Source organism: Aspergillus lucknowensis (genome assembly GCF_044049455.1).
Source record: "Aspergillus lucknowensis strain CBS 449.75 chromosome Unknown BJX67scaffold_14, whole genome shotgun sequence".
NCBI classification, from domain to species: domain Eukaryota; kingdom Fungi; phylum Ascomycota; class Eurotiomycetes; order Eurotiales; family Aspergillaceae; genus Aspergillus; species Aspergillus lucknowensis.
In genome coordinates, this window is record NW_027263558.1 from 198,695 (window position 1) to 223,803 (window position 25,109).

At 51.5% G+C, this 25,109-nt stretch overlaps 8 protein-coding genes across 8 annotated transcripts; 6 read left to right on the forward strand and 2 right to left on the reverse strand.

Annotated features, from left to right (window-relative positions):
* The first annotated feature begins 87 nt into the window (after positions 1 to 87).
* BJX67DRAFT_350422 (CCR4-NOT core subunit CDC39) lies at positions 88 to 7,703 on the forward strand. Its single transcript, XM_071028820.1, has 4 exons — positions 88 to 991; positions 1,044 to 1,368; positions 1,427 to 7,338; positions 7,401 to 7,703. The coding sequence occupies exons 1-4, from the start codon at positions 272 to 274 to the stop codon at positions 7,464 to 7,466; spliced, it is 7,023 nt and encodes a 2,340-aa protein (XP_070887292.1). The 5' UTR covers positions 88 to 271; the 3' UTR covers positions 7,467 to 7,703.
* A 408-nt stretch (positions 7,704 to 8,111) lies between these two features.
* On the forward strand, positions 8,112 to 9,618 carry BJX67DRAFT_350423 (seipin). Its single transcript, XM_071028821.1, has 3 exons — positions 8,112 to 8,296; positions 8,369 to 8,553; positions 8,617 to 9,618. The coding sequence occupies exons 1-3, from the start codon at positions 8,231 to 8,233 to the stop codon at positions 9,569 to 9,571; spliced, it is 1,206 nt and encodes a 401-aa protein (XP_070887293.1). The 5' UTR covers positions 8,112 to 8,230; the 3' UTR covers positions 9,572 to 9,618.
* Positions 9,619 to 12,505, forward strand: BJX67DRAFT_350428 (putative acid phosphatase). The gene is made up of 4 exons (XM_071028822.1): positions 9,619 to 9,852; positions 9,917 to 10,827; positions 10,887 to 10,946; positions 11,128 to 12,505. The coding sequence occupies exons 1-4, from the start codon at positions 9,841 to 9,843 to the stop codon at positions 12,404 to 12,406; spliced, it is 2,262 nt and encodes a 753-aa protein (XP_070887294.1). The 5' UTR covers positions 9,619 to 9,840; the 3' UTR covers positions 12,407 to 12,505.
* A 17-nt stretch (positions 12,506 to 12,522) lies between these two features.
* BJX67DRAFT_380125 (uncharacterized protein) lies at positions 12,523 to 13,770 on the reverse strand (the record flags this gene model as incomplete). The annotated part of the gene is made up of 3 exons (XM_071032724.1): positions 12,523 to 12,962; positions 13,027 to 13,310; positions 13,379 to 13,770. The coding sequence occupies 3 exons, from the start codon at positions 13,768 to 13,770 to the stop codon at positions 12,523 to 12,525; spliced, it is 1,116 nt and encodes a 371-aa protein (XP_070887295.1).
* A 306-nt stretch (positions 13,771 to 14,076) lies between these two features.
* Positions 14,077 to 15,230, reverse strand: pex14 (putative peroxisomal membrane anchor protein (Pex14)). The gene is made up of 2 exons (XM_071035133.1): positions 14,937 to 15,230; positions 14,077 to 14,886 (listed from the first exon to the last, which is right to left on the reverse strand). Exons 1-2 carry the CDS (start codon positions 15,024 to 15,026, stop codon positions 14,158 to 14,160), a joined length of 819 nt encoding a protein of 272 aa, XP_070887296.1. The 5' UTR covers positions 15,027 to 15,230; the 3' UTR covers positions 14,077 to 14,157.
* A 794-nt stretch (positions 15,231 to 16,024) lies between these two features.
* BJX67DRAFT_380127 (uncharacterized protein) lies at positions 16,025 to 16,345 on the forward strand (the record flags this gene model as incomplete). Its single annotated transcript, XM_071032725.1, has 1 exon — positions 16,025 to 16,345. The coding sequence occupies one exon, from the start codon at positions 16,025 to 16,027 to the stop codon at positions 16,343 to 16,345; it is 321 nt and encodes a 106-aa protein (XP_070887297.1).
* Positions 16,346 to 19,391: 3,046 nt separating this feature from the next.
* BJX67DRAFT_350440 (uncharacterized protein) lies at positions 19,392 to 23,153 on the forward strand. Its single transcript, XM_071028823.1, has one exon. It carries the CDS (start codon positions 19,767 to 19,769, stop codon positions 22,920 to 22,922), a length of 3,156 nt encoding a protein of 1,051 aa, XP_070887298.1. The 5' UTR covers positions 19,392 to 19,766; the 3' UTR covers positions 22,923 to 23,153.
* BJX67DRAFT_350442 (uncharacterized protein) lies at positions 23,154 to 24,321 on the forward strand. Its single transcript, XM_071028824.1, has 2 exons — positions 23,154 to 24,164; positions 24,222 to 24,321. The coding sequence occupies exon 1, from the start codon at positions 23,178 to 23,180 to the stop codon at positions 23,682 to 23,684; it is 507 nt and encodes a 168-aa protein (XP_070887299.1). The 5' UTR covers positions 23,154 to 23,177; the 3' UTR covers positions 23,685 to 24,164; positions 24,222 to 24,321.
* Positions 24,322 to 25,109: the final 788 nt, after the last annotated feature.

Sequence of the window (25,109 nt, forward strand, 5' to 3'; positions counted from 1 at the left end):
CGAATGGCAGTCAATCCTCAGGCATGTCTCCACCGCCTTGTAGTCCACTCAGTCTCGCTTTCTCTGCCCGTCATTCAGACTTCCGAACTTCTCTCTGCCACAGACCAACACTCTCCCACTACCATCATCATCTCCTCTCTAACTGCAAGATTCCGCCTCCATTCAAGAAGCTTTTTTTTTCAGGCAATTACCCTGGGTCTACCATCTCGACTGCCATTATCCTACACAAAATTTCACCTTGCAACTTAGATCAAATGATCGCGTCTCCTAGATGACCTTCCCTCCCCCTCCCCCTTCCTCCCAATCGTCGATTGCTTCTGGCGCCGATAAGTCTTCTTCGACCAGGCCTACACGTTTACAGCAGTCTCCTTGGGGTCCTCCCGTCTCGCAGCCCAGTATCCGCCGGGGCTTAACACCGCTTGCGACCAACATTTCCTCGGCTTCGAACCCTTCTGCTTCTGCCCGCGGGCCACCTCAGTCAAATAGCCCTGGTCCCGGTGGCTCAACCTCGTCTCCGCTTACCTCCTCCTTCTCCGCCGTTCTGAGCTCCTCAAGAGGCTTTCCACTTGGTCGGAGCGCACCCTCACCTGTTTCTACACCAGCACCCTTCGCCTCCTACCAACCTGGCTCGCAGCAACATCAGCAGCCGGCCGGCCAATCTCTCTCATCACCTAAAGTTAGAGCCAATACTCCATCCTTAGGGTCACATCTGGCTTCCGCAGCGGGATCGGTCGCGGGTGGTGGAGGTTCTGGGGGAGGTGGAGGCGGGACGGGTTCTTCCAGAGGCGTTACCTTCTCTCCGCTGCTGTCAGGCACAACCGTGAATTCACCCACGGGATTTCCTTCCGACAAGCCTGGATCCGCGGCGGCTCATGCAAGCCAGTCATCCCTGGCGAAGATATCTATTGCTCAGGTATTCCTCTTGCTGGATTCCATCACGGAAAAGGAAGGTCGTGAGAAGTGGGAAACAAAAGCTGCTCAAATTCACAAAGTAAGTTGGCCTATCCCATTACTTCGGCCGGGTAAAACTAAATCCCTGCTAGCTTGTTGAGTCGAACGGGATGGAGGTCTTCTCGAAATATTTCCGACGCCTACTCACAGGCAATGCCCCTCAGATCTTCCCTGGCTTAAACAAATCCGTGGAAAATGCGGGTAACTATCCCCTCTTGGTTCAAGAGATGCAAAAGGTATCTCAGGATATAGAGCAAGCGCAGAAAATAGCTGAGACTGTCGATGGCTCGGAGGGCGATATTTTCCGTGATTTCGACCTCTCCACGTTCCTCGATCATTTTAAGCTCGACCCTGTTGTCAAAGTTGCCTTGGCTTTAACTTTCAAGACGGCTAATAAGTCGGATTTACGTGCGAAGGGTAAGCAATCTGGTCGTGCGGCTTTGGCAGAACTCATCTTCCTAACTTCTTCACGTAGCTGATGCGATTCTTGCGAACTCGATAAACCCCTTCCTACAAAGCCTAGCCAATCCCTCAGATATATCGAAAGAATTCAGCAATGGATTTATCGGGATCACAATTGAGCGCTTCATACTCTACCCCCCACGCAACTTCACCGATGACGTGAAGGCTAAACTGGTATACGCCGCGAACTTGCGCTACCAGAAATTGGCGACCGACATGCCCTTCGAGGTCGCCTCCGCCTTGCAAATGTTCAATTTCGTGAACCCAAAATATACACTGGTCCGCCAGCTTCACTCTAGGGGTCCAAGAGCGACTTCAAGTGCCGATGCTGTGAATGAGACTGTTGTCACTGCTGGATCTGATTGTTGGAGTGAAGAGCACGTCGCCACTGCGCTTCTCTTCCTCGTTCTCTCACAGTATTGGCGTGACTTCTCTTTGGAGACTTATCTCGCGACTGTCCGTGCCCACTACAGTGAGAAGCAAATAAACTGGAACCTCATCTTCCGAAACTTTGACCGTGAGGGCTTAAGATTAGATGCCCGGCAATTCGCCAAACTTTATACGGCCCTTCTGGCAGTAGCCGCTGATGATGCAACATTGGACATTCAGAAGCTTTGGGGAGGGGATTGGGAACACCGTGACACCCAGATGTCATTCCTGACTGCTTTTATCATCTCCCGGACCGATACTTCGCAAATACCCAACTTCCGCACCACTTTCCCTCCTGAATTCTTTTCCGACGGGCCAGAGGCCGTTCGGTTACAGGGTGAACGTGCGGCAAAGTCACCTCTCCGGTCTCTGGATGCCATGAAAGCCATATTTGATCTAGCTCTGTTCTCGCAAGCTGCGTGGTCGGCCCATGAGAGTCAACTGGTCATCAAAGCCGTAGTCCAGTACGATCTCCCCGTCTTCTTGTGCTCAGCCCTAGCTCTACCCCAGCCATGGACAAGCGTTCAACAAAGCTTCATTCTCCGGACCTTGGTGGTCTTTATTCTGAAGCAGGAAGAAGGTTATCAGCTCGCCCTCCACGGCGCCTGGCGCCAAGATCAACAATGGGTGGCGGAGCAGTTGTTCACCATGTTTACGCAAGATCCCACTTCGACTGCGGCGATCTATGAACACGCAGTCGAATATAACTGGTTGGATTACCTTCTTGGATATACAAATGGACTCGCTATGGATCTTGCCTGCTACGCTCATCGAAAAGGCCCATTTGATCTCGAAAAGTGGATTCAAAACGCTGCTCAGAAAGGCCCCATGGATATGGGTAGCCTTCTGTCTAAGTTTCTCAGGATCAAGGCTGAAGATGAACTTCACGTTCAAAGAAGAGAACAGTCTGCGCCTCAGATGGTCAGCCTGTCAGTCAAAACAGTATATACACTTCTGTCGGTACTTGAAGAATACGTTGGAGACCGCGAAAATCTCACGCCGGTACAGCGCGTTTGTATCCAAACGTATCCAAGGTTGATCAACTATGGTGAAGGGTTTGATGACATCATTGATGCAAATGGCGAGAATGGTAATTCATTACCTGAGCCGGTCGACAAGAAAATGCAGGAGCTGTTCGGCAAAATGTACCACGAGGAACTTTCTTTGAGAGAGATCATCGAGCTCATGAGACGGTACAAGTCCTCCCGCGATCCCCAAGAGCAGGATCTTTTTGCGTGTATGGTCCATGGACTTATCGATGAATATCACTGCTATCACGAGTACCCGTTAGAGGCTCTAACGAAAACTGCTGTGATGTTTGGTGGTATCATCAATTTCCGACTTGTTGACGGCATTACTCTAAAAGTGGGTCTTGGTATGATACTGGAAGCGGTTCGCGAGCACGATGTTCACGACCCGATGTACAAATTTGGCGTCGAAGCCATCGAACAATTGATCAATCGTCTTCCAGAATGGGCCGGCTTCTGCCATCTGCTGCTGCAGATTCCCAGTTTACAAGGCACACCAATCTTCCAAAAAGCAGAGGAGGTACTTCGTGAGCAAGGAAGCCAAGCTCGGGATGATGGCGGACGGCAAGATAGTACCGCCGGCGGTTCTATTACTAACGGTAATGTCGACGAATCTGCGATACCCGATAATTCGAGTCGCAAATTCGTGTCCATCATTGTTGACCCTCCCCTCCGGCCAGACCTCTATCAGGAACCGAACGAAGAGGTGCAAGACAAGATTTTGTTCGTGTTGAACAATGTATCGGAACAAAACATTGATGAAAAATTGCGGGACCTCACCGATGTCCTCCAAGATCCGCACCATCAATGGTTTGCTTCGTACTTGGTGGAGGAACGTGCCAAATTGCAGCCTAACTTCCAACAGCTGTATCTTGATCTTCTAGACCGCATTAATGACAGGATACTGTGGACCGAGGTCCTCAGGGAGACCTACGCTAGTGTCTCGAAGTTACTCAATTCCGAAGCAACACTGGGTTCGTCTACTGAAAGAAGTCACCTCAAGAATCTGGGTTCATGGCTTGGATCTTTAACTATCGCAAAAGATAAGCCGATCAAGCACAAGAACGTCTACTTCAAGGGACTACTTTTAGAAGGGTATGATAGCCAGCGCCTGGCCATCGTGATTCCATTCACCTGCAAAGTACTAGTACAGGCTACTAGGTCAACTGTCTTCAAGCCCCCGAATCCATGGTTAATGGACATCATTGCGTTGCTGATGGAGCTGTATCTCTATGCTGAGTTAAAGCTGAACCTCAAATTTGAGATAGAGGTTCTATGCAAAGACCTTGATCTCGACCATAAAACCATCCAGCCTTCCGTTATTATTCGCGACCGTTCAGCAATCATAGAGGACACACTATCGACGGCGAATATTCCCGACGGCCTTGAAGCATTCGAAGATATGTCTCTCACTACTATCGGCCAGGGTATTCGCAACGAGAGACTATCCCCTGCTGCTATCATATCTACACTCCCTAGCCTGGATACGATTCTAGTTCTACCGTCATCTGCCAGCAGCATGGTTGATCCTAATATTCTGCGGCAGATTGTGCACACTGCTGTGGAACGCGCCATTGCTGAGATCATTACTCCCGTTGTTGAGCGGTCCGTCACGATTGCGTCTATTTCTACCGTCCAATTGGTCTCGAAGGACTACTCCATGGAGCCTGATGAAGAACGGTTTCGTCATGCGGCTAGCATCATGGTTAGGCAGCTCGCCGGTAGTTTGGCCCTGGTAACTTGCAAGGAGCCCTTGAAAGTCAGCATGACCAATTACATTCGAATGATCCAGCAGGAGTATTCCGAACAACCAATGCCGGAGGGGCTCATTTTAATGTGCGTTAACGACAACCTGGACGCCGCTTGTGGTATAGTTGAGAAGGCAGCTGAAGAAAAGTCTCTTCCTGAAATCGAAAAGGTCATCGATTCGCAAATAGAGGCCCGAAGGCGCCACCGTACGACCCATCCTTCGGAGCCGTTCATTGACCCGTCCATGAGTCGTTGGGGACTCTTTATCCCTGAGCCGTACCGTCAAACTCCGGGTGGCCTGAATAAAGACCAGTTGGCAATATATGAGGAGTTTGCGCGGCAGTCCCGCGGCCCGGCAGCAGCCCACATCCAGAACGCCTCTACCGATTCAGGTCGGCAACTTCCGGACGTTCTCCAGGAGCCATATCCACCGATCCCAAATCTTTCAACCCCTGCAGAGCAACCTGCAGTTCCCCTTCGAACGCCGCAGCCGCAGCAAGACTCCCGACTGCAACAATCCGGCCTGGTAGGAACGTCGTCTCAGCTTAATGGTCTGATTGAAACACAAAACCACCCTAACAGAGTGGAAAATCTCGTTTCCGACCTTCAACAGGCGGCTCGCAATGCCCCCGAGGAGCATGTGAAAGATCTTAGTCGCGATAGTACCGTTCTTCAAGAGTACAATCAAACGCTCCGCGCAATTGTCGCCTCACCGAATGGGGAGGAGGTGGCCCGATTGACGGCACTCAAGGCATGTGACAGCCTTTATTCCCAAACCCAGGACACTTTGGAGGTTGAGGTGCTCGTGCACTTACTGGCCAAATTATGCGATATGTCTTCCATCGTCGCTCGCAATACCTGGGCTGTTCTGTCGGATGTGGATGATGAGCATATGTTCAACGTTCCTGTTACCGTCGCTCTCATAGATGCTGGCCTTTTGGATATTCGTCGCGTCGACATGATCCTAACTAGGCTCATCATCCAGAAAAATACAGCAGCCCTAGATGTCTTAGCCAATCTGATGGATCGGCTGCTGTTCGACGAGGAGCCTTCTGCGTTACGATCTGATTTCTCTGGTAGCCTTGAGGCTATGAGCAAATGGCTTGCCGAAGATCCTATCCTTGCTCCAGCCAAGGAAATAGTTAGAAAATTGCGGGCGTCTGGAATCCCTGAAGTCGTCAACCCACTTCTCAGCGACAAAGCTAGATCCAAACGAGATCAGATGGAATATATTTTCAGCGAATGGATTGGGATCTACAAGGCACCCGGCGCAGTTGATTTAACGTATCATTCATTCTTGAATGATCTACATCAGAGACAGGTCTTGGGCAACCAAGAAGATTCGGCTCTTTTCTTTCGCCTTAGCATTGACATATCGGTTGCGATGTTCGAACACGAGTCTCAAAACCCTAGTGGCAGTTTAGAGGAAGCATTCCTCTACATTGACGCACTCGCTAAGCTGGCCGTTTTGCTCGTCAAATTCCAGGGCGAGGGCACGGGTCCCGTGAAGACGAGCAAAGCTACCTATTTTGACTCCATTCTATCCGTCCTCGTCCTTGTCCTAAACCATCACCAGGTAATGAGGGGAGAGGCTTTTAACCAACGTGTCTTCTTCAGGCTATTCTCAAGCATCCTTTGCGAATATTCACTGTGTGGCCTCCAGAGTGAGGATCAGCACCAAAAAATGATGTTCGCTCTGGCCAGCAAGTTCCTGTCTCTACAGCCCAAGTATTGTCCCGCGTTTGTCTATGGGTGGATTTCTCTGGTCCCCCATAGATTCTTCATGTCTGGCATGCTCAACATGCCGGATCGAGCAGGCTGGGCCCCCTATTGTGAGATAATGCAAGCTTTGCTGGCTTACATTGGTGAGCAGCTGAAGCCGGGAAGTATATCCTACGTTGCCAAGGAGTTGTACAAGGGCGTGATTCGCATTCTGCTGATCCTTCATCACGATTTCCCGGAATTTGTCGCCGAGAATCATTTCCAGTTCTGCAACGTGATTCCGGCACATTGTGCTCAGCTCCGCAACTTGGTTCTGAGCGCTTATCCGTCTTCGTTTCACAAACTCCCCGATCCGTTTCGGGAGGGCCTCAAAGTTGAGCGTCTCGAAGAGATGCGGGAGGCACCAAGGATCGCAGGCGACACGGCTGCCCCGCTACAACGCGCCAACATCAAGAGCGTCATTGATAGTGCTGTCCAAGACACTGGCGTGTCAGAATCAATCATTCGGCAGATTTGCGAAGCAATCTATTCTCCGGAAAGCCAGGAGACGGGGCTTCTCCACACTCCAATAAATGTCGATATTGTGTTGCTGAACGCCATGGCACTTTACGTCGGGCAAGGAGCTGTCTCTGTCTACGCGGCAAAGGGCAATACGCGTGCGGCTTTTGAGACCTCCCCTCACTCAGCACTGTTGGAGAAACTCGTCGAGACTCTGCGGCCCGAGGCGCGCTATTACCTTCTCAGCGCAATGGCAAACCAGCTTCGTTATCCTAATAGCCATACCTACTTCTTTAGCTTCGCCATTTTGCGCCTTTTCGGCACCGATTACTCCGAGCAAGACGAGTCCGATACCCGCCAACAGATCATTCGCGTCCTTTTGGAACGACTTATTGTTCACCGTCCCCATCCATGGGGCCTAATTATCACGCTTCAGGAGTTGCTTCAGAATGGAAACTACGCATTCTTCCATCTTCCCTTCATTCAAGCTGCGCCTGAGGTAAGTTTCTTCCAGTGTATTCTGAATTTCGTTATGGGATACGCTAATTGTCTACTGTTTAGATTGGCCGTCTATTCGATGCTCTCCTGCAACACATTCAGCAACAAAGCCCTAGGGCTATTCCCTAAGCGACGCAAGCATGATTTGTTCGCAAGATATTTTGTCAATCGAACAACTGACCATGACACAATCGACCTATTGCATTTGAAATGATGACTTGGCTTTCACGGTGTTCTAAATCGCTGCTCATAGGCACGATGTGGCAAAAGACGGAGCGCGACGGTGGGATATACGATATGGAACCGCCGCGTGCTCTATATTTCTAAGTTTGCTCTGTATTTATCGCCATTTCTCGGGGGCTATTGGGAGGGGTACGCATATCATGACGCGACAGCATGTTCCAAGCTTATATCCTGCGTTTTCCGTGCTTTCTCGTCTTACCTTCTCTTCTCTTGGTGTCTTACCATCGCCGCTGCGTCTGTGGTGGCATGTCACAATGAGCTATAAAATATGGTCTTAATGAGTTCTGACTGCATTATAATGGGATTGGGGTGTTTCTTGTTTAAGTATAGGACTGCTCGTCGTGTGCGTTGAAGTTCCTCGGGCCATGCCTACTAGGACAGGAGTGCTTAAGAGGAAGGATAGTAATTCTGAGTTAAGGAAGACGGGGAAGTTCCGAGATCAACATCTTGCTTGAAAACGTTGAATGACTGAGGATTACTCTTTGTACCGGAGCGGAGGAAACGTGTCTCCGAAGCGACTTTTCCACCAGGGCGAGATGAGCACCTCGGCAGTTCCACCCGGTGACGTCTAGGCCTCCCTCTTTGCACCTGGCAGCTGCAATCGCCTTCTTTGGTGCCATCCACGCTTTGGAGTCCTCATACGCAGAACCATGGGCTCGGATAAGCTCTCAGATGAAGGCCTGGATGATGGACCCCCATTTATTTCCAGAGTGACGGTGACTACTACCACCAGTCTCTCCCACAAGGACTCGACATGATCCAACTAACGGGTAAACACAAACACCTAGAACACGCTGCTGGCACCTTTACGCCCTTTTGTTTCGAGAACTGCCGTAACCGCATATGTGGGCACTGTTCTTTTTGTTGTTACCGCGATATGTATGGTGTTTGTGTCGGTCTTCGCGTACGGACTATTCTACTACAACTTCATCCCGCAGGTTGGGTTGGAGCGCATTGTGTACTTGCAGTTTGGGTGAGCCGCCCCCTTTACCAACCCGGAATCCCAGTGCGACTCATGTCCATCATCTCCTTTTAGAGAGGGCCACCCTTGGGGAACTGCCACCCTCGATTCAGGCTTAGTCTCACTCCAGCCATACGATGTGTCCGTAGAACTCGAGCTCCCACGGACACCCTCAAACCTAGCAGCCGGGAACTTTATGTTGGACCTCACGCTATTATCTCAGCCTCCGACATCTGAAAGCACTGGCGAGAATGCCTCCCCGCTGCCTATTTCTCACTCCCGTCGCCCTGCAATCCTGTCATATACGTCACCTTTGATCGATTTCTCCAAAAAGGTCACGTTTATGCCTTTGTACATCCTGGGTTGGCGGCGAGAGACGGAACGACTTGTAATACAGATGATGGAACGGGCTGAATTCTCTCGTGGTGCTCTTGATGTCCCCGGAAGCTTACGGCTGGAGCTCCATAGTCGGGGAGAGATGCAGGTCTATGGGGCAAAGGTGGCATTTCGGGCGAACCTCTCTGGGCTACGGTACTCTCCCCGGGATTTTGGTCCCCGTCGTTGTCATATCCATGCATCTAACATGTATTACAGCTGGGTTATGTACCAATGGAAAATCACATCGTTCTTCGTCTTCACTTTCATGTTTTGGTCGGTGTCTATGTTTTCCTTCTCTCTGTCTTGGATTATCCTGCCATGCTTCCTCAGCCCCACACCCACGGGGGGAGGAGACGGAGAAGTTAAACCAGAAGATGAGCTCGAGAGTCAAACACTAGTCAAACAGGAGCCTGACGAGGCGCTGAGTCTGCCGGAAGCGAGCTCCATTGGCGAGTCGCATACCAAACGAGAGCTTGAATCCGAAGAGGACGGCGAATCGGACTCTTCACCGGAACAAGATCCAGGACCGTTGGGCGCTCGAGCAGCCACCCTGGTAGCTTCCGCCAGTGGCCGCGGAACAGCGACCAAATACGCGGAAGCTGCAGGACTCCAGCAGCGGCGGAGTCACGCCTCTGGAAACAGCCACGCTTAGCTTTATCACAGTATGTATAGTAATGATATTTTGACAATGTAATCATGTGCTCGAAAGAGAGTAAGCCCATTCTCGGCGCTGATGGTGCCTTCGAAGTTCGTGCCCAACGCAAGACTATCGATAACAAGGCGGGGCAAGTCCATCGCCGTCGTTGAGCCTCGTCGCTCTCACGACGACGACAGCAACAACCTTGGAACAACACCAGCCCTCAACTATTCTTGTTCCCAACCGTATCCTCTTCCCCTCCCCCCCTTTGCTCCACAACCACAATGCATATTCTGGTGAGTTCAGTGGTACCGGCAACTCCGCCTCCCCTAGCTCACACACTCTTATTTCGCACTATAGGTCGTCAACGATGACGGGCCGCCGTCGAACGAGTCGTCCCCGTACGTCCATTCGTTCGTTCATACACTGCAATCCTCAGGTCATACAGTCTCCGTTGTCCTCCCGCACCAGCAGCGATCATGGATCGGTAAAGCTCACCTCATTGGCGCCGCCGTCAAACCAACCTACTTTCGTCCTGGGACACTATACAGAGACGACGGCACGACACACGAGTATCCTCGCGGCAGCAGTGCAGATGACGGCGACACTTCTGACGGCGACGAGTGGATTCTCATCAACTCCACCCCGGCCAGTTGTGTGCAGATCGGCCTCTACCATTACTTCCAGGATCGTGGGCCCGTTGACCTCGTTGTATCTGGGCCAAACTACGGCCGCAACGCAACGGCGCTATTTGCGCTATCAAGCGGCACAATCGGTGGGGCTATGGAGGGTGCTACCTGTGGCAAACGTTCAATTGCCCTTTCGTACGCTTTTAGCTCCCATAAACACGACCCCGTCATCATTGCAGAGGCTTCCCTCCATTCAGTGCGGTTGATTGAGCACCTTGCGAAGAATTGGGATGACGGCGTGGATTTGTACACTGTGAATGTACCGCTGGAACCAGGCGTCAGCGAGAGTAAGGTTCTGTACACGAATATGCTTGGCAACCGGTGGTCATCTGGGAGCTGTTTTGAGGCGGTTGGCGCTGAGGTGCCAGTGGAAAGCCCTGAGCACAGGGAGCAGATGCTCCGAGACCAAGAGGAGAAACTAGAAGAAGATCCTACTGCGGAAGTCAGTGCTAGATCTGGGAAGAAATCACGGATTCGACATAAGCACTTCATCTGGGCACCTAATATCGCCGATGTCTATCGGAGTGTTGAGGAGAGTGCTCCCGGAAATGACGGCTGGGCCGTCAAGGAGGGAATGACCAGGTACGTCAATTCCAGGTCCTCTGATAAATCTATTTAGTGCCTCATGCTCACATCGCCAGTGTTACGCCTCTGAGGGCTAATTTTATGCATACGCCGGGCCTCAAGGGAGAGATTAAGTTGTGAGTGGATTCTAGCGATCAGGCCCTGCTTCGATATATTGCTTAGAACATACACCTTGCGCTTTTGCCGTGTCTACCAAGTTAGCCATGCATTCTATATCTGGATTGTGTCTGCTCCATGCCCCAGTCTACTTTCGTTTTCGACGGATGGTCGGTGGTCTGATAGTTCTATATTGCGTAGATCGGATAATGACCATGCCTTATACTGCATAGTGGACTGCGACGACACCTACGTCCAAGAACTTGTCGAAAAAGCACTAAAAGCCCGCTTAGGATCTCGCTACCGCGCAATATCCTCCATCTCAGATCTTCCAAACCCGTCTACTCCGGTGTTCCAGTATCGTGAATATGAGCGCCTGGATTTCGAGCACGCCATGATCAACCCGGCAACGTCCCTTACAAATGCCTATATCATTCGCAAAGCCCTGATTCGCAAACACTATCTCTCCAATACCGTCGCTAGCTGGGTAACTAAACACCCAACGAGCATCCTGTCCCGACATGTCAAAGTTTCTGTGGATTTTGAGCTCGACTATGCAGAATTCCTCGACGACGCCCTCCTCGAAGCCTACGAACTCCGCGAGAGCTTGGAGAGCAATGAGTCAAAGCCCGACTTTGAGAAGGAATGGTGGATCCTCAAACCAGGCATGAGCGATCGCGGACAAGGAATCAGGCTCTTCAACAGTGAAAGCCAGCTCCGTGAGATCTTCGAGGAATGGGATGATGACTCCTCAGATGAAGATAATGAAGAGGAAGGAGAAGAGGAAGGCAATGCTGGCGGCAGTGGTGTGATCACCTCCCAGCTCCGCCACTTCATCGCTCAACCTTACATCGACCCTCCTCTTCTTCTTCCCTCCTCGAACAACCGCAAGTTCCATATCCGGACATATGTTCTTGCAACGGGAGCACTACGAGTCTACGTCTTTAAGGAGATGCTCGCCCTCTTTGCTTCGAAGCCCTACAGATCCCCGTCCTCGATTTCAGAGTCAGATCCAGGCGGGATAAATGATCTTACACGCCACCTAACAAACACATGCTTCCAGGACGGAGAGTTGCCAGAACAAGAGACAGTCCGGCGCTTCTGGGACTTGGACACCCACGCTCCCAACCTCAGTACTAACTGGAAAGAGTCGGTGTTTGACCAAATCTGCAACGTTACGGGAGAGCTTTTCACCGCCGCAGCTCGTGGCATGATGATCCATTTCCAGACTCTACCCAACGCGTTTGAGATATTCGGGCTTGATACTCTGGTTGATGCGGAAGGGACGCCTTGGTTGTTAGAGGTGAATGCGTATCCGGATTTTGGGCAGACGGGGAGTGGGCTACGGGATATTGTCGTTGGGGGTTTATTTGATAAGGTAGTTAACGTTGCCGTGGAGAGCTTCTTTGGGCTTCGCAATAAGGAGGGGAAGGAAGATGGGATGAGCTTGGTCACTGAGCTTGATCTTGGGAGGGCTTAGGCTGCGTTCCAGTCAGGCAGAGGAAGGAAGCGTTATGTGGCTCTGTATAATCTATGGATGGTTGGGTCCGGGCTAGAAAAGTTGATTTATAGATGAATAGATTGTATTGATACTAATCACCCAAATCTCTGCTTCGCCAGCGTCTTCAACCACCCAATCGTCTCCTCCTCCTTCTCGCGGTACCGTTTCACCCTCTCCTCCCGTTCCGCCGTCCGTGCACGTAGAATTTCCTCTCTTCGAAGCTCTCTTTCATTCTTCTTCCGCTGCTCCCTCTCCCGCGCAGACTTGATAGCATCAAGGTCGTTCTCCCCAGAGCCTATAAGTTCGTCATCAGGTGCAGCTTCCGGTGAGTCGCCCCGGCGGGAATCAGCAAAGGCACGATTCGCAGCGGCAGCTTCGCGCCGCTTTTCCATCTTTCGCTCGTGCGTCCCCGGTTCTGCGCGCGGTGCGACTTCTTCTTCCATGTGCCGGAGTTCGGCCTTGTGAGAGCGCGCTTCCGCTCGATACCGCTGGCGGGCATCGTGGCGTTCAACGATGATGTCTTCTCTTGTAGACTCTGCGGAGCGCGTTAGCAATGCTGAATTGACAGCATCGCAGTAGCAGGACGAGGGGCAACGTACCGTTTCGGAAGGCCAAATCTTGCAAGCTTGGTATCGTTGGACCTAGAGCGGGATCTCCCCGCGATGGCAGTCCACCCTGAGGCATAGGGCCGTACTCGTCGTCCTCTTCTTCTTCCTCTCCCTCCTCATCGCCGCCAGCGTCTCCCGCCCTACCCCGTTCTTTCCTAGCCTCCGGGGCATTCCGCCCATAGTCAGGTGAATGTCTCGGTCCAGACGCAGCGCTCTTTTGTGCCTTTTCCAGCGTGCCAGGATCATACCATCCCTCAGCCAATTCTCCACGGTTCCTAATATGTCAACCCTCCATACCTTTTCGCACTCCAAACCCGGACAACTAGTGCAAGAAAGAGCTTACCATTTCCGTACAAAGCTCTTCCACCGCCCCTTTACCTCGTCCTCCCCCAGCTCTTCAAGTGTAAGGCCTTTCTGGATGTCAAGGTACATTGCGAACATAGTTTCGAAGGTGGCCAAGTCGCGTTTCCTGAGTTCGCGGGCATTGAATGGGAGAGAGGTTGCAATGGGGGTGTCGCGTTCCAGGCCGGATTTGGGCTTCGAGGGATAGTCATGGCCCCGGTGATTGGGCTGGGAGTGGGAGTGGGAGGTGCGACGGCGATGATGGCGATCACGATCATAGTGGTCGCGACGGCGATGTTCTCTGTGCCGCGAGGATCTTGTTGGAGATCGAGAGCGAGAGTGAGTGTCTAGTGATGCTCTTCGTCGGGGGGAAGAGGGGTTGTGTGCGGGCATGGTAGTGGTCTTAAATGCCGCCCTTAAGAATTCTCTGTGATTTGTTTCTCTTTTCTGTTTTCCTTTTTCTTGATGGAGGCCCGTGGGGAGGAAGGTCGTAACTTCTGTGGCAGTGGTGAAAAAGACCAAAAGCGACGGCGCCAAGAGTTGGGGATGCGGACGGCTTTCTTCGAATGCTCTGGTCACTGGAGCCATGGCGCTCCTCCATTTACATACATCCCCCATGGTCCAATGACGAATCTCTGGAATAATCACGAGGCCATCAGAAAGACAATTGAATTTTGATTTAACTCCGCCATGAGAATATTAACACTCGGTACACTGGAAAGTATGAAAGTTACACAGGAAAGCTCTACATAAGATGCGTCATGGGACAGTAATGGAGAATTAACTGCCCGGCGCGCTCGACTGGCCAGTGGTAGGCGTGGAATTATCTCCAGTAGAAGCCGGGGAAGAAGCAGATGCGGGCTTGGTCCGATTTGCAGCGGCCAATTGCCAGGCTGGAATAGACGGGGACCTGCTAAATCGCGACAGAGGATTTGTAGAATTGGCGCTTGAGGATTGCGGCGCTTGCGCGGTCGCAGACGAAGTCGATGTAGTCTCGGGCTGAGATGGTGCGGGGGTGGTTCCGTTGGCGGCAGGGACGTTCGAGGATGAGGTGGACTCGGAGGCGCTGGGGAAAGTCGTAGTATCGGGCACCTTCGCTGTAGCTGGAGGCGAGGAGGCAGCACCACCGCCGAGCCTGTTGCCCAAGAGAACCTTTAAGCTCTTCAACTCGGCCCCAAGCTCCCGCAAACGGTTCTCGTTGCCCTCCCGAGCTCCCTCGAGCGCTTTCGGAATGGCGTCTTTCAAAGCATTAACCTCGTCATTGATGCGTCTGGTTTCATCGTCACGCCGCCGTGAAGCAGTCTTCAAATCGGCAACTAGCGTTTCCACATCTCGCAACGTCGCATCCAATTTCTCGGTGCGTGCCTCCTCGGCTGTCTTGAGGGCCGCAGTGTCTTTGGAGAGCTGGTCTATCAGAGCAAATGCCCGCGAGAACTGCTCATCAATGTTTTGTTTATCATGTTCCAGCTGTGGCGGAGTCGGGGGTGCGATCAGGGGTGTAATGTACCGCTGGAGACCGTTAGAGATTGTTGCACACACCAAGGTATAGGAGAGCCTACCTTTGCTACAAAGTACAGCCCATAACCAACTCCCCCCATGACCGTAGCCATTATAAACCAATCGCGCCAGTCCCGCTTGGGCGGCCTCATAGTAATCCCGAAGTTAGTTCTTGCTCATCCGCGCTTTCGCAGGTTAAACTCACTCTGGTGGGGGTTGCCATTGGCCATATGGAGGATAGCCATAACCTGCGGACACCGGAGGGGAAGGTCGGTAGACAGCTTGCTGCGACGCGGACGTTGCCCCAGCCGTCGAGGGGTCCTCTCCTGCGCGAGCGAGAGCAATATCGATTTCCTCTTGGGTCAGGTTCTTCGACTGCAGGAACGATATTCTCTTCTCAATCGGAGCCGACGCTACAGAGGGATCCTGAAGGACTGTCGTCAAAGTAAGAGTGCTGTTAATGTCATGAGGATATCTCAACAGGGGACGGGTTCGGCACGCACATGTCACCTAGGAAGCAGTCAAGTACGTTAACTCCGTCATCAACGGATCGCTGGAGGTTGCAAGACTTACGGCGGAGGATACCAACTCCTCGCGAACCATTATGAATCTATTCCAACTCACTAAGAAGACACACCATGAATTTTGGAAGAGAGAGGATCAGGAGAAATGATGGAAAGGAAGTTGGAACGCCGACGCATCGGCGCTAAGAGCGATGAACCTCGGAACCTCTGCTCCGAACAAGGCATTACTCCTCGGACTTGTGCTTCAAACGAGTAATCTGTAAGAAACGCTGTATTATTACGTGTCCGGAACACTCATCACGCTTCTCCAGCATAACCAGTCACGTGAATTTGTGCAGATCTCCACGGCAGAACGGTTATTCCTTCTCCCGAGGTCCTCTTCACCGCCTACCGTTATTGAGCAGAGCGGGCGAGGAACTGGGGGTTCTGTTGTTTACATTGGCCGGGCTTTTGTCAATTATTTATCACCGCCACCATCTCGCTTTGGCTTCGCCATTTGGCTTCTCATCACTTTCTTGAGCTCGCACTACGTTGGCCGAAGATATTTAATTTTGGACTCTTGCCTCCTACTTCTTCCTTGGCCGTTCAGTTTGTGGTTCGCTCTGGTCGCAGCTTTCTGATCCACCATGTCGCAAGACACCGGATTGTTTAGTATCAAACGTCCCCGCGAGGTAAATCTGGTTTCCTCAACCCCTGCCCCCCAAATCGGCGTAAAGCTTTGGCAAGTACGTGGCCTAACAGCTATGTGCCCAGACACTGGGAAGCGTGCAAAACTACTCTTCTCTACCCCAACCCTCGTCGGCCCTGAAGCGCACCAGTTCGATTGGCGCATTCCAAAATCCACCGTTTACCTCCCAACACACGCGTTCAATGTCAATTTTAAACTCTGTCAGCCGTCCCCAACAGCCAAACTTTCAGCGATCATCCTCTGGGGGCTTTGGGACTGATCCCGGACTCTCGTCTGTCAGGCGCTCTGTCTCGAGTAATGCCTTCCACGGAGCGGGCGCTGGGCGCCCGAGCTTTGCTCCCGGATCGCTGCCTTCCAATTCGGCCTCACAAAACCTCCACAGGAGGAGCAGTGTCTTTTCACGGCCTTCCGCCGGTGGTGCCATGGGTCATCACTCATTTTTTACTCAGGTACCTTCGGCTGCAGGCGTCCCCAGAGATCCACGACCCCTCCGAGACAGGTCCTTCCAAGCGCGGATTGCTCAGGAGCTTCTGGAGTATCTAACACACAATAATTTTGAGCTAGAAATGAAGCATTCTCTTGGTCAGAATACCCTTCGATCACCAACGCAAAAGGACTTCAACTACATCTTCCAGTGGCTATACCATCGAATTGACCCGGGATATCGGTTCCAGAAAAGCATGGATGCGGAGGTTCCCCCGATTTTGAAACAATTACGCTATCCCTACGAAAAAGGTATTACCAAATCGCAGATAGCAGCTGTGGGAGGCCAGAACTGGCCTACGTTTCTAGGGATGCTTCATTGGCTTATGGAACTGGCGCAAATGATGGATAGGTACGCCCTCGGAGAGTACGACCAGGCCTGTGCGGAGATTGGAGTGGACGTCTCTGGTGACCGCATAATCTTCCGCTTCCTCACTGGTGCATATCATGACTGGCTACAAGGCGGCGAAGACGAAGATGATGAAACGGCCGGGCAGAGGCTGGTCCCCCACATTGAGCTCATGGCTCAAGAGTTTGAGAGGGGCAATGAGAAATATGTTCAGGAGATGCAGGTCTTGGAAGGGGAGAACCGTGCCCTACGCGATCAAATCGAGGAGTTGGAGAAGAATGCTCCTGATATGGCGAAGCTCGATAAGCAATTTAGGATCTTAGAGGATGATAAGAGGAAGTTTGAGGACTACATTCAGAACGTACAAGGCAAGATTGAGAAGTACGAGAGTCGCATCAATTTCTTGGAAGAGGAGATCAAGAAGGCGGAATCAGAGCTGCAAGCTGCTGAAGAAGAACGAGGGGCCCTTCAGGCCAGTGTCGATCAGCAAGGCCTCACCATTCAAGATATTGACCGAATGAACACCGAGCGAGACCGGCTCCAAAAGAGCCTCGACGACACAGTCAATCGTCTTGAGGAAACTCATTCCCGAGTGATGGCCAAGGAATCTGAAGCGAGCAGGAAGCTCGAAGACCTAGAGGAGCTCGTCAAAACCTTCAATACGCTTGGATACCAGACCAGTCTCATCCCTTCAACTGCTGAAAACGCTAACGGGCAAGAGTTTGAGCTCAGCCTCAACGTGAACGACCACAACTTCTCTGCATCACAAATTGGCGGCGTGCCTAGCAGGATATCGGCAGAAACCGATAGACTTCTAGCAGAACCCTTCACCGGCTATCATCCAGCGCACTTGCTGAGTTTAGACTTGCGGGGCATGGTCCGCACCAATTTACACACACTTCGGAAGGACATAAACGAACGCAGAAAGCGTGGAATTGACGCTGATTTGGAACGACGGAACTTGCTAGATAACATCAAGGAGGCCATGGATGAGAAACGAAGCGAGGTCGAGGCTCTAGAGCATAAGCGACGTACCGCGGAGGAAGAGTTCGAGCGGCTCAAAGAGATCACTACTACTCAGAAACTTGCCTCGGACGCACAGATCGAGAAGATGGAGAAAGAGCTAGCCAAGATGCGAGCCACAATGAGCGAGAGTGTCCAGCTGATGGAGCAGCGCGAAATGAACACTAACATCGAGTACGAACAGCTCACACTCCGAGCCAATGCGCTCCGGGAAGAACTACACACGAACGTGGAGAGCATGTTGAACGATGTCATCCGGTTTAAGGTCCATGTGCAAAAGGGCCTGGAGGATTACGAAAATTTTGTCGTGGATGAGGTTGAACAGGAATTAGGAGGCGATACGCAAATGACCGAAGATGTGCCTCTTCCTACCGAAGAGACCTGATACTGAAGTCACAAATTGCACTCTTTCCTCCTTTGTTTCTGGACTCTGTCCGACTGTGGTGGCTGCGACACCCTGATGGGTGTCCAACTTGGACCGACTCAATCAGCAAACTACTGGGCCGGGTAATTTTTATACCCCTTATTCTTCCTTGACGGTATTATCAGCGAGTTTTGTCTGCCAGGATTCATAATCCTCCTCACCGGTAAATAACTCCTGTTGTCGGCGACATTTGAGTACAGGTCGGTGTTTTAGCATTTGGGTATGGGCTGGCGCTGGTGGAGAGGAATCGCTTCTCAGTGTTTCTGAGTATTTTCTTACTCCTTGCGGACGCTTATTTTTTGTGCGAACTACAGACGGTCGGATACCATTTATGTTTGGCTTTTTATGTTATAATGTGGGCTCTCTTTTGGTTGACTACTTGATATCAAGCCATTCAGTTGGAATCGTGGCATTTCCTCCCTGGCCTCTTCCCGGTCTCTTCCACATGCTCACAACATTCGGTCATACCCGCCGCGTCCATCCATTATCGATCCATTTTGCCCTTTTCACGGAGCATACACCTTGCGTCCTCCCCTCAAGGCCAAGTAAGCATATAAGGCGCCACGCAGTCAAAACTCCCCAATCAATCCCCCAAGTCCCTCCGCTATATCTTCGTTTAACCGAGCTCTCCAAGTATAATGAAGTCCTGTACTGCCCTCGGAGCTGTCGCAGCTCTTTGTGTGTATGCTGCAGTGACCCAGGTAGCTGTACAGGATCCCAGGGCATTCTCCACTAGCTCTATGCTAACAGCTCCCTCAGGCCGACCCCATTCCGACGACCATATCTGTTCCTATCGAGCTTTCATCCATCTCTATCCCTACTGAGCTGCCAACCTTCTCGATTCCCACGGAGCTTCCAACTTTTCCTATTCCGACCTGGCGCAACATGCTGCCCTGTGAGCCGTCGCAGGGCTCAGTTAATCGCAAGCAAGTACCTTTTCAGCGAAATTTCGAACGCATACACCCGCGACAAATTGCACCCATTGATGCTTAGATAGTCCGCTCCTGAGAATGTGGCTTCAAAATCAATGTCTCTTGCTGGCCCTCATTACAGTGCCATTGTCGGAGCTTTTAGCGCCTGAGGCATCAACATTTCCGTTCTCGGACTGTGCTGACTCATCACATCTTGAAATTCCCCCGAAAACCTCCAAGCCTGAAAGATATGGAAAGCTTCAAGTCCTCAAAGCTTGATTCAACTTTTGTCTCGCGATGCATGGCTCCATTGCAGCCCGCAACCCACCCTTACACCCAGTAACTCTCTGTCCAGCCACTAGTTGCTAAAAAACGCAGAGCTCAGCCCACTGTTAGATATGCACAACAGAGCTTTCCTCCGACAGCCTCTCCGAGAATTGGTTCACCGTCCCCTCTCCTCGCCCCCGTCGACTTGGACCGCCGTCGTGTCATGAAAGGGCGCCTTGTCCCAGCATATTTGCTGCGTCCGTCCTGCAGGTCTTGCCTAGGCTCTTCTTTCGTTGACCCCCATCTTACCCGAATCAGCTGCCAACCCCGACGATGCTTCGGACGATGTCACTCTGTCGTCAAGCGCCATCGCATCGGCCTCGACATCTTGGAGGAATATTATCGGTTGAGCTCGAGCTCCGAAGTGTTATCAGCGACTCCCCCGTTGAAATCGAAGACTCCCGGGTTTTGGATATCCTTCCTGAACGAGAAATTCCTGCGTAAATATCCGGGCCGCCACTTCGGACGAAGTTTGACCAGGAACTCGTTTATGTGGAACATGAAGCTGTCCTATCTTCTACTTCATGCCCGGTCGATCCTGAAAACCAACCTTCTTGCTCATCTGGGATTTAAACTGAACAACTGGTCGGTGGTGTTTACTTTGTTTAGCAGATTGCTGGATGCGGCAGAGGGGCTCAAGGAGGTTTCCCCCAATCCTAAATCAGGCGTAGTCGATTTCTGGGCCTCGAGTGTTGGGCTCTCCCTTGATCAGCTCACCGATCAGCGTTTCCAATCCTTTCCACGCTTAAGCACGCAGAACCCTAACTCCGCTCCATTTTCCGGGCTAACCAACCTCGATGCGCTCACAAGAACGCCGTTTGCCCAATATCACTATGCCACGTTGATGGCTGAAGTATGGAAAAGTTTGGGTGAAATAGTACTCACTGCTGCAGATGCGCCTCCCAATGAATCCAAGTTAGCCATGTCATGTGTGTACCGGATCCTCGCGCGGCTTCACCATTCCGGCGTTATATCTGAGCGGGTATACAAGTACACCGCCGCGGATGTTCATCAAACCACGTTCCGGCCACCAGGAATGCATCTACTGTTCACCCACATTATGGATGTTCTCTCGGATGCGGCTTGGCTTGCGCATGAGAATGAGGCCGCCGCGGAAGCAGCTGTTACTGGTCAAGATTCCCCATTCCTTCCTGTCAAAATCGGTATCAAGGAACTTGGACATGAGATTTGGATAGAGTTCATCCTTTGGTGCTGTGTAGAGCATGGACACATTAAGGAGGGAGCTTGGTTAATTGATCAAATGAAGTCACGGGTAGGTGACATGGCTTGGAAGTTCCAAAGCTGGGAACCCCTTCTCCGAGATCAAGAATTACTGTTCAATCTCAAGATTGACCGGGAGGTCTCATGGAATCTATCCGGTTTATCGGATATCGCGGCCGTTCCACGAACGCAATCTAATCCTGCACCTTTTCTCGGGATGGGGAGGCGAACGGTCAGTGCTGAGGTCGTATTAGCGTTGTTAGACAACGTCTCCAACGAAGTTTACGTGAGTCCAGGCAGGGGTATGCGTTCCATATCTCTACTTAGCCATCTCAATGGTCTCAAATTCGCCATACTCCCGACAATGGATGAACCCAAACTTCTGCCAACAACCAAAGCAACCAACTGGCTGGCTACCCGTGTGATCGAATCCGGAGGACTGAACCCCAATGCGGACCCTCAGACATTCGATGATTTCCTTAGAGTCACCACTTGTCTCATTCCACCTTGGAGCATCACCTTGGGGGCCGCAGAGGGGTCCCTGGCGCAGCTTCGCCCGTCGCAGCTTTACGACGGCACATCAGCCTTTGTTGGTTTAATGGAACATAACCTGAGGTGCTTCTGCTCTCACCAGCTCCTCCGAGGTGCGTCAAACATGTTTGCCATGCTGCAAGACGTATTCGACTCTAGCAAAATCCTGCGCATTGACGAGTTCTTCTCGGCCCACATGGAATACCCCAGTGCAAGCGTGTCTACCGAATATCATGGTAGCCTTCCCTCTCTAAAGCTATTCGAATCGTCCAATCCCCAGATCTCGAATGTTACGCTTGCTAAGCTACTTGATCTGATTACCGCATCCCGAACGTTCGAGTTTGGCGAGTGGCTACTATTTTCGGACGACATAGACGGGCCTGCAGTGCCTGCAAGTGCGTATGGGGATCAGGCTTTAGCACCTTCGATCTTGCGATTTGCAGCTGCTACCAAGAACATCACCCTTGGCGAATCGGTGTTTCAGTCACTTACTCCACCTTTGTCGGGCAACACCATCCGTACACTTTGCATTTATCACATCACAATGCATGAATGGGACATGGTCGCCTCGTTGCTCGCGTACATTCGCGACTACCGACTCAAATCCTGGACGCATAGCAGCATTGCCACCCTAGCTGCCGAGATCGTTCGCCTCGAGCATCGTTTCCAGCAACAACAATCTTCCAAGCAATCCAGGGCGGCCGCATCCAACACTAAAAGAAACATCTCCCAAGCGAAGGAAATTCTTCGCCGCATTTTGACTGGTGAATTTCACGAAATCCCCCACCGCATACGCCCTTCCAATCACCAGGTTGAGGCCGTTCTCGCCTTCCACCGCCTATTCTCCGACATGTCTTCCCCTTCTCTCCGCGAGGTCGCCAGTCATGTTCCTCTTACCCCTGTCTCCTTTAAAACTCGCGACGTGTACATCCCCACTCCATCTTTCCACTTGATCCTCGCGGCCGACGTCGAAGCTCGAGGCAGTTCTTCCGGCCAACGCCTTTATAAGCGTTTCTGTGCTAGTCTCAATTCCCCAGCGCTGAGAGCTATTCAAGAAGCGGGTAGACAGCGCCCGTCTGCGCAACCCAGTCAAAATCCCGGCAAAGGTGAACCGAACTACGATTCGGGTTATGCCCGCCACCTCCACAACAAAATGGTGTTTCCGAATATCAATACCGTGAAGATTATTGCTCGTGCGGCTCGGGAAGAGTATGATCAGGCTTGTGCTGCTACTCGTGCTCAGTCTGTCGAGGCCAAACACGCCACAACTGAGATGGTGGCCGAGACCGAAATGGATGGCATACCACCCACACCACAGCCCCAGCACGACTCGGGATTCGGGTCAGCGACAAGCCCCGCCGCGCAAAGCGCCAAAGCTGAAACAACACTTTTCTTCTGCATCCAACGCTTTGAGCTCATGGGTATGAGCGAGTTCGAAATCATCCATGAGGTGGGCGCCGCCGTATACCAGAAATACAGGGAGTTGTGGGGAAAAAGAAAAAGAAGACTGAGGAGACGGAAAAGGACGAGGCACAAGAGCAGAAGACGTTACCGTCCCCGTTACTGAGTATTAATAAGACCAGCTCCCTCGAATCTGGCGTTGTGAGCTCCATTTCCCCCTGGATATCCGTCTTCCCTACAAGGGGATTTTTACAGAGAGGAAGCTCCCAGCTACGTTACGTATGCTATGCCTCATTGATACCTATTCTATATGTGGGTGGGCATCGGAACGCCAATGTATTTGTACCATAACCATAAACTGTGACATTATATAAACAGGGCGAAGTAATACAGAAAATCGTTGAAACAGGACTGCGTAGACATGTATGATCCCAAACGAAGCAGCCAATTGGCTGATTCCAATGTTATAAGGGTTTGGTTCCACGCAGCAGAGAGAGACGAAGATAGAGAAGCAGAATGGCGCACACACAGCACTGGAGACGACAATTGCCACTGGAAACCCAGCCCAAATATACACATTACATGCTCCCGTACTCGCTGCGTCAACCCATATAGGCGCCTGGTGGTAGCCCGCAATTCAGCAGCTAAAGCATCATTCTGTGATACTGAAACGATTCCCAATCGCAATGTGGCGTGGGGATCAGAAACACCAGCAGAATCCTGCGTGACTAACTCAACATGTCGCGCCCCCGCTACTTGGCACGCGTGGATATGCCATATTTCAGGGAAGAACGATCCTTCTCCAAGGTTTCCGGATCCCGCTCTCAACAATACAGCGGTCTTAGCGGTGGTGGTCTCGTCTCTTGCCATCTCTGTTCCACCGCTTTCAGCATGTGCCAGCGTTGCGCCTTTTCCTGTACCGTGGTGAAGGAGTTTGGTCCAAAGCAGAATGCAAGGAGATCGGCTACCCAGACCAAGATTCGGTTCGCCCGTTTAAAGTCGTTGTTGGAGTAGCATAAATGATAATTGTAATCGCTGTGCCGTGAGACTGGTAGACGAATGCTCGCTGGTTTAGGAAAGCACTCAAGATTTCCACCCGACGGAGGGCAGCGAGGCAAGCTGAATGGCGAAGCGAGATTAATGGCGTTACGTGTACGCTGCTATCCCTCGGTGGACCTTCGATAGACGGGTACTCATAGAAAGATTCATCCTTCTGGGTATTTATAATAAACTGGAAAGCATTTAAGTATGCCTCCTAGGCCCCCATCGCTGGAGCTTGGTCATAGCTGTTAGTCTAATAATTTTGAATACAGTAGACGGCGCATCTGAAAACAGGACAGAGTACTGCCCCCTTCAGGTGCGGCTATGGTAAAATGACGATCCGTATCATTTGTGTCGAACTTTCAAAGTTAGCTTTACCTTTCAGCAATTGGGTCAACTTGAGGGAGCTTACCAATGGTGCTAGATTCTTTGTTGAAATATCGCAACAAATATGGCCCCAGCGGGTATCGACAACACGATGCAAGACCGGGGTCTTGCTCCGCATATTCGACAGGTTAAACTCCATATTCAACACTACTCGGTGCAGTATTCGCTGAAACCTTTCAATCCATGGGGTGAAATTCACTTCCTCATAGGCACGGGAAAGCCCAACTTCAGTCATGATTGCAACATTGGGATATGCATTTCCAGTCAAGTGGTCTACGCTCGCCTTGTAACCACCAAACCTGAGATCCATCCCTGTGGCCCTACAGAGCGCGGTCATTGGATGGCTTACAATTCCCTGAAGTCTTCCTTACACATCCACTTCATCACCGCAATAAGCCTGTTCAGAAGCCATATTTGTGGGTTTAGACTCACTGAGCAGCTGGTGGTCAACTCCAGGTTCCCTATGAAGAAAGTACCTTTGGCCATCGTTGTAGTTAGTGATCTTCAAGAAAAACTTCCAGTTGCCAAGCTAGTGGAGCATTCCGCCCGAAAAATATGTATAGCGAGTGCACTGGGACTGCTTGAGGTGCAGCCATTGAGACGGCAATTTCGACCCTCTTCAGATGGTACGGTGCGCGATCTCAATTAGTTGGAAGACATTGGTTCTAGCATCTGCCTTGTTGGTGGAAAGAACAATGCATTAGTGCAGATGCCGCTCCATCTCAAATTTGACTCCAATTGTCCAGGTAATCGTCAGTTCGGTGGGATCCCCCTGTGAGGCCGCAATCACTTTCGGCCGCGTCTTGCTTGCAAACGAGATACTCGACCTCGGGGCAATGGTGGGCGATGCTAAGCGGCGAAACCCCCGACAATGCCGCATTGTTGACATGCACTCACAGCGCTTCAGTGGTCCACTCCCACTGCA